The 13,456-nt window shown below is 42.1% G+C and overlaps 1 protein-coding gene across 1 annotated transcript; it reads right to left on the reverse strand.

Annotated features, from left to right (window-relative positions):
• Nucleotides 1–2,908: 2,908 nt before the first annotated feature.
• On the reverse strand, nucleotides 2,909–12,508 carry POLR2M (RNA polymerase II subunit M). Its single transcript, XM_019441981.2, has 4 exons — nucleotides 12,254–12,508; nucleotides 9,909–10,544; nucleotides 7,283–7,487; nucleotides 2,909–5,066 (listed from the first exon to the last, which is right to left on the reverse strand). The coding sequence occupies exons 1-4, from the start codon at nucleotides 12,364–12,366 to the stop codon at nucleotides 4,920–4,922; spliced, it is 1,101 nt and encodes a 366-aa protein (XP_019297526.1). The 5' UTR covers nucleotides 12,367–12,508; the 3' UTR covers nucleotides 2,909–4,919.
• Nucleotides 12,509–13,456: the final 948 nt, after the last annotated feature.

A 13,456-nucleotide genomic window follows, 5' to 3' on the forward strand; every position in this document is an offset into this window, starting at 1 on the left:
AGACTTGAGCGCAGGGATCTTTTCTTGGCTGCCTCTGAGTGACCTTGAGCGAATCAACTCACCATCCCAGATACAGGAAATACAGATAAACCCACAGCTGCCAACGTCCACCTTGAAGGGTCCCCAGAGAATGTGATGTGGATTAGACACAGGGCCTATGAAATTATTATCTTATAGGTGACTATTATATAATGAGATTATTCCTCAAACATCTTACGCCATTCGGGTTATCAGCACTCCCTTCTCTTAACGTAATCACCTGAAAATTGAAGATGAAGAGTTTAGACTGCAAATTCACTCTATTTTCCTATTTTGAACCTAATTTTAACATTTAAAAAGTCTTCCTTAAAACTTATTTTCAAAAATTAACTTCTGTCCACCTGCAATTCAGATGATAACATGGCCACTATGTCCGTACCCTTTTGATTGGAGTTGGTGAGGCAACAGTGATTATGAGCTAAGAGCATATACAGCTTGGGTTCAAACCTTATCTCCAACTCGGTGACCTTGGACAAGTTATTTCAAGTCCTTGTGCCTCAGTTTCCTTTTCTGTAAACGGGAGAAATAGTAGTTTTGAAAAATAAAAATCGAATCATGTCACATTACGAAATAAAATCCCTCACTTGCTAACTCATCTCAACCAAACTACACAATGCTTTAGGGTTATTCACAGTAAAATGGTGTTCTCAATTTTCTCTTTAACTTGTGTAGCCCAAAACTAGTCATCCTCGTTGAAATAGTAATTATTACTTCATAAATGGCAAGGTTCCAGATCTCCTGTCTCCTAAGTTTGTTAGGAATAAAAAATTAATTAATGATGGAATATCAAACATTTTTTTCAACGAATGGAAATCTGCACTACCAAGGGTTTTGGTCTGTTTTGTTTCTTGCGGAACATAGTAAGCTGATTCTAAAATTTAATGTGAAAATGCAAAGCCAAAAATATCCAAACCACTCTTAAAGAATAGGATGGCATGGGATGCCTGGGTGGCTGTCAGTTAAGCGTCTAGCTCTTGATTTTGGCTCAGGTCACAATCTCACTATTTGTGAGATGGAGCCCTAGGTCAGGCTCCTCACTGAGCATGGAGCCTGCTTGGGATTCTCTCTCTCCCTGTCTACCTCTGCCCCTCCCCTGCTTGCGCTCTCCTTCTCTCAAAATAAATAAATATTAAAAAAAAAGAATAGGATGGCAAGCTTTACTCCAGCCTTACCATAAAGCTACCATAAATACCATGGAGTGATAAGATCACAAACAGATTAACAGAACCAGAGAGGGGAGTCAGTAACACGCACATGGGCAAGCCATATGCTGCACAGTGCCAGGACAAGAAGCTCCCCAGGATCCTCCCTCACACAGTCACAAATAATTTCCGGGTAGAGTCCATGACACAATGGAAAGGCAAAATTATAGGGCATTTTTTTAACTAAAACAATTTTAAAAGGATATGTTCATGACTTCAGGTTAGGAAAAGATTCCTCAGACACTAAACATAAAAGATTGAGAATTTTGCAATTAAAATGAAGACTTTCTGTTCATCACAGACACCATGAAGAGAATTGAAAAGTAATCCAGAGAAGGAGAGGATATTTACAACAAATGTAACTAAATAATGATTAGTATCAGGAATACATCCTCCAGATCAACGAGGAAGGAGATGAACAACAGTTTTGAATGACCACTTTTCCAAATGAAGAAATCCAATGACCAGGAAACATGAAGATGCTAGATGCCATCCCCGATTAGGGAAATGCAAAGTAAAACCAAAATGAAGGCCTACCATAAAAACATCACGTTGACTAAAATGCCCGTCAGGCAGATCAAGTGTTAGTGAACTGGAGTTCTCACAGGCGCTGGACAGGGGATGGTGGGAATACTAAATGTGAAAGATAACACATGCCTTATATCCCGGCAAGTGAACTAGATAAATACCCAACAGAAACGTGTTTACGTGCACAAAGATACTCGTGGCAGCATCACCCATCCTCGCCCAAAACGGAAACTATCACAGAAGTGCCCGTCACACTCGATGGAAGTGGTGTTGATGAAATGGCACATCGCACAGCAGTGACATGGATAAACCACACCTATACACGGCATGAATTTTATAAACAATGTTGAGTCAAAAACACCAAACACACACACAGTAGGATTCCATCTGTATCAGGCCAGAGTAGGCAAAACAACATAACCATATTATTGCATACATCAATGGGTAAAAACCATTTTTTAAAAGGGGGAAAGTATTAGTATAAAGTCAGGATAGTAGTAACCTCTGGGGTATAAATAGGGTGTCAATAGGGGACACTTGGGGAGATTCCAGAGTCCTGGCAGTAGCTTTCCTGCATCTGGTTTGTGATTACATAACTGTTTGCTTTACCCATTAAACTACACACCTGTTTTAAGTACTTTTCTGTAGGTTATAGTTTACAGAATTTAAAAGAATGAGGGAGAAATTGTATACCAAATATTAATGCTGATTAAATCCATAATTATTAAAATAGTGCAGGAAAAACTGGAAGGCCCGTGAGCAGGCCCATAGCACAAAAGACACATGGGAATTTCATATTTTATGACAGCATTTCAAATCAATGGGGAAATGATGGTTTATGATGCTGAACCAACTGGTCAACTATTTGCAAAAATTAAAATTAAATCTTCATATATCCCCACATAAACTTCAGATGGATTAAAAATTTCCTTTTGAATTAATATAAATATAAAAGTGAAATTTTAAAAAAGTACTAGAAAATAAGGACAAATACATTCCATCCTTGGGGTAGGGAAGGCACTCCCAAGGGTAACGGCAAAGGTAGACTCCTAAAGAAAACTTCTACACTGAAACACCACAAACTGTATTAAAAAGAAAGTAACACCTAAAACAATAACATATGACAAAAGATGGACATCTTAATTCATCAAGAATTTATAAACCAATAAAAACAGCACTCTCTCAAATGAATTACAGTTATGAATAAGCAATGCTCAAAACAATGAATATAAATGGTCAACAAACATGAAAAAAACACCCTTCATTAAGTAATCAAAGAAATACAAATTTTAAAAATAATCCTTTCCCGTAATTATTCAATTTGCAAACACTTGAAACAGCAATTTTCAGTTCTGGGAGTTTGATATTGCTAGCAGGTACATAAAGGGACACAATCTTTATGGTGAGTGATGTACATCAAGACTCTCACACGTACCTACACTTCCAGCTAACAATTTCACTTCTAGAAAGGTATCTTCCGGAAATAAATCATTTTTGTACAAATGTGATTATCTTTTAAGACGTTGATCACATTGTTTACAGTTTACATTGTAACTGACAATCAAGTTCTTAAACAGTAAGTTGGTGTCGCAAGTTATGGTACACCCATAAAATTGAATTGTAGCTATCTAAAATGCAAAATATCTAACATGGAAAATGTTTACAATACATAGAGCAGACTATGAAACAACGTACAGTATGATTGCATTATTGAAAATATAAACATATAGCTATGCATTGCAAAGTATGTAAAAGCAAAATATACCCAAACCTGAACAGAGGCTCTCTCTAGGTGATATGAATACAGGGGACTGTGTGTACATGCACGTGAGCCCTTCCATATTACCTGGCTTTCCAGAAGTGTATTATTTTATTCTCTAAAGAATAATTTTATGTTGCAAAATCCATTTACTATTAGTTTTTGAAAGCAGAAATAATGAATTTGTTACCTCAGGGTATTTCTATATTTGCCGGGGGGGGGGGGGGGGGGGCGGAGGGGTGGAAGGGGACGGAAAGCAGTAGTGGTGCCCGTATGTCCGTGATAGAGAACTGAGCCCTTCCTATCACACACCTCAATGTGTCTTCATGAAAATTTCATATATGAAAGTCTCTTTTAAAGCAAGTTAAATTTACTTAAGCACCAGTAAAACATCACCATTAACATTATGAAGATGCTCTTATTTTATTCTTCCTTTCAACACTGTTTAAAGGCTCCAACAGAGTAAACAAAGAAATCTCCACATAATCCTTCAAAATTACATAAACATGTATACATATGGGATTGAGATTTCTGTAGTCTACATATGCTTCTTTGGGGCAGGGCTGGGGAGAGGGAAGCTATGTGTTGAAAATTCAATTGTCGCTTTAAAAAAAAAAAATGGTGTTCTTACCAAACTGAACTGGTCACCTCTTAGGGCAAGCCTAAGAACAGCTATTCCCTTCCCCTACACAGTCACCCTAGACTTTTCCTGTATCTTGTGTTACTCCAGGCAAATCTGACCATCCAGAAAGATCCTCCACCCTCCAGCATCAACTAAAAGTACTCCTTATTCCTAATCAGAAGAAAAAGAACATTCTTCCTAAAGGGAAGACAGAAGAAGGAAACAAACATTTAAGAATTTTCTATGAGTGCCTTCCTAGGTATTTCACATCCAATACCTCAACCCCATGCAAACATGCATAAAATTCTCTAGACTGCTCCCTTCCTTACTCAAAAAAGGAGGGAACTTTATCTTCCTAATTCATTTTAGGTGATGCCTGGGGCAACCAAATATTTTACTGAAAGACATGTAATAAATGCTATTCCACAGAGGTAAGAATAAGGAAAAGAGCAGTTACCCGCTTTCATTTGGCTTAGAGGAAAATAAAACCGTGCTTACTATGTACTAAAATATCAGACCAACACACAGCATACTGCAGAACTTTAATACAATATGGTTAAACACAATATTCAAATATTAAACTTCTTAAGCACATCAAAGTCCTCTCCTGAAAGACAAACTGGGCTCTTTTAAGAGCTACCTTTGTGTAACTTTATAAAATTCCTTCCCTCAACAATGCCTGACACTGATCTTGATACTTGTTAGAAAGTCTGATGTGACCATGACATCTCAGCAGACAGAGATTCAGGCTTTATCCCAATGCCTGTCTTCAGAACTCCTCACCAGAGGACTGATCATCATCTTCATCCCTTACTTCTCGGTACTTCCTCGAAGTCTCCCCTTCTGGATTATAGCTCTGCATCTTTATATTAAGCCTTTCAGCTAATTTCTGTGCCGCGAGCTTGGCTTGCATCTCCTTGAAAACAAAAATCGAAGCAAATAGTTACACATTCACATCTTCTTCCCTGCAATTTTTGCAACAGAAGTCCTCTAAAGAGAAAAGGAAATCAAGGGGCACACCGCCCCACTCAGTGCTCTCTGTAGCAATGTGACAAGTCTGAGGTTGTGCCCAGCACAGATACAAGCGGGTAATGCTGGGGAGAGCTACTAGCCTGCTACAGTTGCGGTCACATTTCCAATAATAGACAGCAGTGGACGGAAATACTCCCCCTCTACTTGGGAAACTGAGTAACCTGCTTAGTGCTGCAAGAGTTACAAACATGGAGGTGCCTGGGTGGCTCAGTCGGTTAAGTGGCCAACTCTTGGATTTCAGCTCAGGTCATGATCTCACGGTTTGTGGGTTTGAGCCCTGCCTAAGGCTCTGCACTCACAGCACAGAGCCTGTTCTGATCCTCTGTCTCCCTCTCGCTGCCCCTCCCCCACTCCCTTGTGTTCTCGCTCTCAAAAATAAATAACCATTAAAACAAATTTTTAAAAGACAAATATGGATAGATTTTTAAGTATGTGGACACATGCACGTGTATACACAAACTCACAGAAGTCTGAACTATCAAATGTCAAAAAATCACTAACGCTGTTGTGCTGATCCTCCAAAAAAGAATCTTCTTTCCCAGATGAAGTCATGGCTTTTAGGCTTGAGAGTTAACATTCCAACGTCACAATGAAAATCAAGCAACCAATAGTAAAAAGCTGACTATCCCTCTCCAAATATTCCCAAGAAAACAGCTAAGCAACTGTAAGTCTAAGTACGTTTTGGACACTGGCAGTGTGCTCAGGTACACCCATGGACATTACCGCTGACTGACTGATGGCAGGTGACAATGCCCATTTCTCATCTGGCTCTTCACTTTTCTCACACTTCTGACCCTATGCCTGGGAACTTCTTCAGGTCATTCCCTGAGGCCACGAAGATTCTGGGTGCGAGCTACTACTACTCTGCCGAGGAACCCAGTGTCAAACGGAGGAGTTGAATTCAATTTAAAAATACCTTAGGACAGGCACTGAACATCATATAAACAATTTAAAAAACAAATCCCCACTGCTGCAGTCATAGCTAGGCAATAATTCTTTAATACACGAGGAAGAAAAATGGCTTTTAAAATGGAGTGCCTTGAAAATGCCAACAACCCATGCCAATGGAACTTTTGTGAAAAGCCAAGACTGAATAACAGCCTAGTTTTGTATTAACTGGGGGTATGGCACCTGATTAGAATTTAGCTAACAATACTAGGAAGTTAAGCTGCTGTTTTCCTAGAGGTTCAAATTACTCCTATCTAAGTACATTGGACTCTTTCTTTTCTCCCTACTGCCCTCACACTTGTTTTCTCCCATCCCATCAGTCTGTACATAAACTGTTCATATATATGTTTAAAGTTCTCTGCAGAACTCCCAGATCTTTGAGGAAAGTGCTATACAAAATTAAGTCACTAAAGCAGGCGACTAAAGACTCTTCTGTCTTCACAAGGGCCTGCTGATTATGCTTTCTCTCTTTTAAATGTTTGAGAGAGGACAGAGTGTGTGTGAGTGGGGAAGGGGAAGAGAGGGAGACACAGAATCAGAAGCAGGCTCAAGGCTCTGAGTTGTCAGCACAGAGCCCCACAGGGGGCTCAAACCCATGAACGGTGAGATCATGACTTGACCCCAAGCTGGACGCTTAACTGACTGAGCCACCCAGGTGCCCCTGCAGATCATGCTTTTATGCTTAGTGTCCAAACGTCTGTTGGTAACACCACAGTAGTCCCCCAGGGTTATGCTCTTCCCTGTTTGGCAGGAGATGGAAACCTGAAAACACTTCCCTGATTCTACCACTGAGGCTAGATTCTACACTGAGAATCTCTCACATGGGGTTTACGAGATACAAGACAGAGAAGTAAGACTTCTGCTAGCCTAACAGCATAGGCTTTAAGAGATGGGGAATTCTGCCTGAGTCTCCCACATTTCCTCCCCACTCTGCTGCTGCTGCAGGTACCTGGGATCATCTCCAGCTGGGCCCTGCAGACTTCCGAGACTCTGAAAATTGGAGGCATACACCTGAGAGCCAATGGCATTAGCCAGCCATTTCTCAAGCACCTACTCCCTTCTATTAAGTTCTGTCCTCTCTGAACTTGCTGGAGTGAACTCTGATTAGCAGCATCCAACACACACTCAAGAAACACGTAAAACTCTTAATACCTCATAATTCTGTTTCTGCTGTTTTTGAAGTGCCACAGATTCTTCCAGGGAGAGCAGCTGTGCGGGCATATGGTGAAGTGGCAGGAGCCGAGCTGCTGTGATGTCATCAAGATGCTTCTTATCCCTGAGCCGCCTTTCTTCCAAGGAAATGGGAGACCCTGTTCTCTGCCAATGACTAGATGAATCATTTTGTTGTGAAGGTAATCTGAAGGAGGGAAAATTTATGTTCTGTCATCAGACTGTTTCCTTTTTATAGACACGTGTTTACAACATTAACACACTGAAGCGGCCTTTAACCTAGCAATTCATTCTTCTGCAAAGGTAATAGGAGTTTACCAATATTTCTATTTGTAGATACAAATCCTTCCCATTTTTAAACATATTTAGTTCAAAAGCAGGAGTATTTAAATCGGCCCTTTGGAGAGTGATATATGACAACCCACTGTTTTTAACAGATAATAGGTAGACTGACAAACTCTTTGTATTTTCCTTCTCTCTTCAAACCTTACACTTGAGCTGAACCACCAGTTTTGTTTAAGTTTATTTATTTTGAGAGAGAGACGGCATGAGCGGGCGAGGGACAGAGAGGATCCCAAGCCGGCTCCACATTGTCAGCACAGAGACCAATGGCGGGGCTCATATTCACAAAGCCATGAGACCATGACCTGAGCCAAAACCAAGAGTCGGATGCTTAACCAACTGGGCCACCCAGGCACCACTGAACCACCAGTTCTAACGGGAGACAGGAAGGTTGTCAGAAAAGCTTTAAAACAGTGAATTCTGAGGAGTCATGGAATAATTAATGCTCACTGTGGGAATGAGGGGCAATATGGTGAGACATAAGGGAAGTTCAGGGGCTAGGGCATGCAGGAACAGTGGTAAGATAAGGCTGGGGAGTTGGCTGGGCCCAGTCTTCAGCAAAGAGTTCTGTTCTATGTACCGGATTCAGATCTGCATTTTACTAACTTCATTTTGGCAGCAGTGGAGTGGATGGGCTGGAAGACATAAGACTAGAATCCAGAACAGGTCAGTTATAGCCCAAGAGAGGGATGAGAGCCTTCCCTTTTGATAGGAAAGGATGAAAATAAGAATGACTAGAGATGAAGGTCAACAAAATACATCAGGCAGGTCTTTCTGGCTAGCAAATATGAATAAAAAGGAACACACCTTGGGGAAAAAAAACCAAAGTGGTGGCACCATGAACTTAGGGAATATAGGAGAAAGTCAGTGCAGGAAGAAGTGTTCTATCCTGCACATGATAAAGCTGAGGTGCCATAGAACACCCACATGGTTTCAAATATAATGGGCATGTGGATCTCAAGTTCCGGAAGACCTAAGGTAGAGGGATAGGAGGGGTAGCTGCCAGCATCCAGGTGGTATTCTGGAGCCAGAAGAGCCTGTAGCAGGCCAGAGGAAGAGCAGAAAAGGAGCCAAAGGCTGTTCATACATGGAATCCCTCAATCCACAGCTGACCAGGCCAGCCTTTCCTGATCTGCTTTAACCGTACAGGAAGCCCTCTGGCTCTCCCCACTCCCACCTACAGCTATATGACCATAACCCAGAACCAGGATCATGTATTCTCTGACCAACTAGATGATGCTTCTGGTTTTCTGTCTTCCCAGAAGTGAAGAAACCTACCTCACTGCACACAAGATGAAAGATTACCGACAAAGGGCACAAAGATTACTCTTTATTCTTAACTAAATTTTAATGTAATATAATCCTGGCTTTCTATATAGAAGAAAAATGTTTTCAAGTTAAAAAAAATGGCAGGGTTAAACTTTAGTCTCTTATAGTAATTCTTTAATAAAAGTTTTAAGTACTTCTAACCAGAGGTTTTCAGTTTTTCCAAGAGAGACAGCAGTGATTCCATTTTGTATCTGATGTTACATCCTGGTAAATACAGGCAGGTACAGTACCAGTAACCATTCCCTGATTTGAATGTTACATCTGCATATGAGTGAATAACATTCTTTTCTCTTCAAAGAGCTTTTCTTTTTCTGGAGACTCAGACACAAAACTATGGCAAGGTTAGTTTGCCAGTCCTGCCTGAATCTGTTTTTCAGTTTCTTTAACCCTTCTCGGCTCCCTTCCCCTTGAAGTTATTATATAGTTCAATGTTCTTTGAAATGTGTAAGGCTTGGGTTTTCATCTAGGTCCTGAGCTCTTTGAGGAGCAGGAGCTTTACTTGTGTGTCACCCCAGCACCAGCTGCTTACATATCATGAGCACGCAGATATTTTTCACCGAGATGTCTGTAAGCTTCTAAAGCTGCTTTTCCCTTAACTTACTGTCTAATCTAAGGGGGGAGCTGCATACCAAAAAACTGTTGTGAAAAATAAAGTCATAATAAATTCTCTAACTCTGGGTTTAATATCAAATATTGGCTAAACACCCTGAAATTCAATACTCCACCTGCTCTCTGAAACCTTTTCAATTCTGGCTAAAAACCTAAAGGATTTTCCAACATGAATCCTCCACCCCAGCCAGGCTGTTTCCACAATATGCTCTTACCTAACTATAAGCAGATCCCACACAAAGTCCAGCAAACTAAAAGCATTCTCCCAGTTTTTTGAGTTTAACAAAGAGTATGTTCCCGTGACAGGCCTGTTTCTGATGGTACTTACACATTAGTTTTAAATTTATGTGGTGGGGGCACTGGGTTCTTGGCTCGAATTTCTAGCACTTCCATGTAATGAGGCTTCTTCTGTGCCCCACGACAAAGCCCTGCCAAGGTCTCAGCACTCCTGTCCTGTTCCGAATGCTGTTCACCTGGGTCCGCAATTGTGATCCTTTGTAACCTATCAATAAACAGGTTGTCCGAGCTGCTAGAATGATCTTCTGCCTGACTTGAAACACGATGCTGAGGCAGACGCTCACCAGCTTCAGAAGAGGAAGGCACACTGGCTCTGCTACTGGGAACCGGGCACTTGCTCACTCTGTCCTCAACCTCTGGAGCCTCTTCATTGCCTTTGTGAGTAGGATGCTGATGTGAGGTTGTTTCAGACGACTTGAAGTTACTTACAGAGGAACAGCCACAAACTGGAGACGAAGTATCAAGTATCTGGTCAGAATCCTGGGCCTTATCTGTGTCCACATCAACAACTGCAATTGCTTTTTGCCTTAGCTTACAGTCTAAACTAACAGGATGAAACAGTTCAGTTTTTCCTCTAACTTCTTCACGTTCCGCAATGGCAGCTTTCAGTTTGGCAAAAGAGTCTAAGATCTTTTTACCTCTGTCGGGCAATTTGCAAATGAATTTTCTGTTAAATGGAAAAAAAAATGTGTATGTTACAGCCATGTTTTTAAACTTGAGATAGAAAGACAAAGCATTATCCTCAAAGGGAGAAAAATCTATCTTTAAGTAAAAAATCTGATTTCCAACGGTCTCAAAAGAGGAACGAAATAAGAGTCGTGATCTAAATACCCTAAAAAATAAGGGATGTAGGAAGAATAAGGAATATGCCTCATGTGTCTAAATTTCAGCCGAAGTATTTTAAGCATATGATAATACTCCATAAGACACTCCAAAAATCAGCAGTTTTTAAAGTGTGATCTCCAAGATCTTACTGGGGAGGGAAGGTGGATGGGTCTGCAAGGTCAAAATGATTTTCATAATTATACTAAACCATTATTTGCCATATCCATGCTCATTTTTTCATATGGGTACAGTGGAGTTTTCCAGAGCTCACATGATATGTGATGGTATCATTGCTCTGATGGCTAATCATTGTGTATTCTGGTGTTTTAAAGATCTCTCAACTGTAATTCCTAATACGCCAGTAAATATCAGTAGATACACATAAAACAAGAGCTCCTTGGGAGGCTCAGTGAGTCTTAACAGTCTAAAGGGGTCCCAGAGACCAAAAACGTTAATTATCTGCTCTAGATCAAAATCCCATTCTCAAAAAGTCCAAGTGTTTGTCTCTACTAGAAAGCTTCCAAATGGTCATTTGACCCTTTTGCTAAGTGACAGAAGTTCCTTTTCAGATTCTCTTTTCTTTATCCATATAATAGATGGAGGGAAGATTATACTTCGGGTTCCCTATTCTATGTCTCACACTACATTCCTTCCCACAATTTCAACATTAATATTCCTCTCCAGTTGCAATTCCTATGTATTCCCAGCCTTCTCGCTCCTGATCCTCATGGCTTCTCCAGCTTTTAAGTAGATAAAACTCTCCCCTCAACTCAGTACCCTCTAAAAATCAACCACAGAGCTATTCCCCTCCCCAGGTTTTCTGTTCTTATCAGTGGTTCTCTATACAGTCTGGAAACTTCAGCACTCTCTGTCACCTACATATTCAAATTATTCCATGCCTGATGTAGTTTTCCCAGTCCCATAACTACCTTTCAAATACAGCCCTCTTGCTGGGAACTTCGCTGGAAATAACCAACTGTCTTCTCTTATTCCCTCAAAACCATCCTGCACCAAGCTGCTAAAATAAGCTTCCTAAAAAATCGCTTCCATTTTATCGTTCCCCTGCTACCGTCAAGTCGGCCAGCTGAATGAGACAAACTTTTTCTGCCTAATATATCTGCACTTTATATCCTATCACTCTTACCCTTTCCTACGGTTCCTGTAAAAATACGATCGAAAGATGAAATTGACAAGATGTGTTGGGCACGATACGGGCCGCAGGGGAGCGGGATTACCAAAGGATTTAGGACACAGACCCTCCCTTCAAGGAAGTAGTCAAACAATTAAAATCAACGCGAAGCTAAGGAACAGCTGAAACGGTAAGCAGCCTTTCAGCATACAAGCAATCTCCGCAGGCGTTACGTGCCAGACCAGGACGCAGCCGGCTTTGCGGCTGGAGGCCGTCCGCTCGCCAGCGGGACCGGAAAGGTCTGACTGAGGCAAGGTCACCTTCCAGGGTAGGGAACCCGATGTGGCGGAAGGCGAGGGAACGCGTCCCAAGAAGACCGAACCAAAGGAGGCTGGCAGTGACTCGGCGGGACCCAAGCTTACTCGTTGCGCAAAAGTCTCTCCTGGCGCTTCAACATCTCCTGCAGCTCCGCCAAACTCCGCCGCCCCAAGTCCTCGGGAGCTTGGGGCTCGAAGCCGCGGGCCAGCGAGGACATTCTGCGGGGGCTGAGGCTGGCGAGGCGGCGGGCACTCGGATTCCTCAGCAGCCCCCGCGGCTAGCGCCGGATCCGCGACCGGCGGGGACTCCGGGGCACGAGCGGGAGTCGCCATTTTCCCGGAAGAACAGGTCTTCTTCGAGCCGAATCGAGCTTTATTGAAACACCGGAAACAAACACAGGCAAGGAGAAGGGGGCGCTGGGAGGAGCGGGAAGGGGCGGAAGTTACGGGGGTGGGGGGGTGTCAACCCTCGTCTGGGCCCGCGTGTGCGACTTGTGTGTTTTCTCGGTTCATCAGCTCTTCGGGTTTATTCAGAAAGTGTTTGCTAGTGCAACTGTAATCCCGACAGGTATCCACGATCCCTGCCGTTATGGAGTCTACCGAGGGGTGGAGGGAGGCAGAGATTAATCCGGTAATAATAAAACAATATAATAGTAAGATCGCTATGGGCGCTAGGGCAGGTGTTTGGAAGAAGTGGAATGTACATAGAAAACTGAGTGATGAGTTGGTTAACCACTGATGAAGTTGGGGGAACGCGCCAGACAGGTTTTGGTCTATGGTGCTGCGTGCGTCCTAGCCCAAGGCTTAGTGAAGTCCTCAGATTAAAGTTGGAGGGTTTCTTGAGGACTCTCAGTGGTCCTATGGCATTTGGAGCAGGACTTTTCTTCATTTGCTGCATGCCTCAGGTATTGCAAGACATTTGGTTGAGCCCACTAGTTTTATGGCACTCTGAGAGAGACAATCCAAAACACCTTTACTTTCCCCTCTGCCCTCCACCCTCGCTCTGCCAGTACAACACGTATTCCCAAAGGTCTGCAAGAGATGATGATGGGAGGTGCTGTACAAGCCAGCTGAAAACCTCTTTCACAATTCCCTATTGTACTTGTAGAAAAACAGGCACAAAAACAAGTATTCCCAGGGCACAAAACTAGTAAGTGACAGCATCAGATTTCACTCAAATGCCCAGCTCCTCTTTCTACCACACCAATTTGAAAATCTCCTTCTTTCACTTTATGCCTTTTTCTAAATGTTTAAAACTGTTGAAAGGTTTTTTTTCAGGCTGTTAAGAGTACAGCAGTGTAAGAAGCA

Source organism: Panthera pardus, unplaced genomic scaffold (assembly GCF_024362965.1).
Source record: "Panthera pardus isolate Hobbes unplaced genomic scaffold, ASM2436296v1 HiC_scaffold_24, whole genome shotgun sequence".
In the NCBI taxonomy this organism is placed as follows: domain Eukaryota; kingdom Metazoa; phylum Chordata; class Mammalia; order Carnivora; family Felidae; genus Panthera; species Panthera pardus.

What these genes read in the sequence shown, in the direction of transcription:
- POLR2M (XM_019441981.2), bottom strand. Translation starts at nt 12,366, where the DNA reads ATGTCCTCGCTGGCCCGCGGCTTCGAGCCCCAAGCTCCCGAGGACTTG. An exon ending in CATAAATTTAAAACTAATGT is followed by an intron (nt 7,488 to 9,908) that starts GTAAGTACCATC and finishes TCCCTCCTTCAG; the next exon opens with ATTACCTTCACAACAAAATG. An exon ending in AGCAGAAACAGAATTATGAG is followed by an intron (nt 5,067 to 7,282) that starts GTATTAAGAGTT and finishes TTTGTTTTCAAG; the next exon opens with GAGATGCAAGCCAAGCTCGC.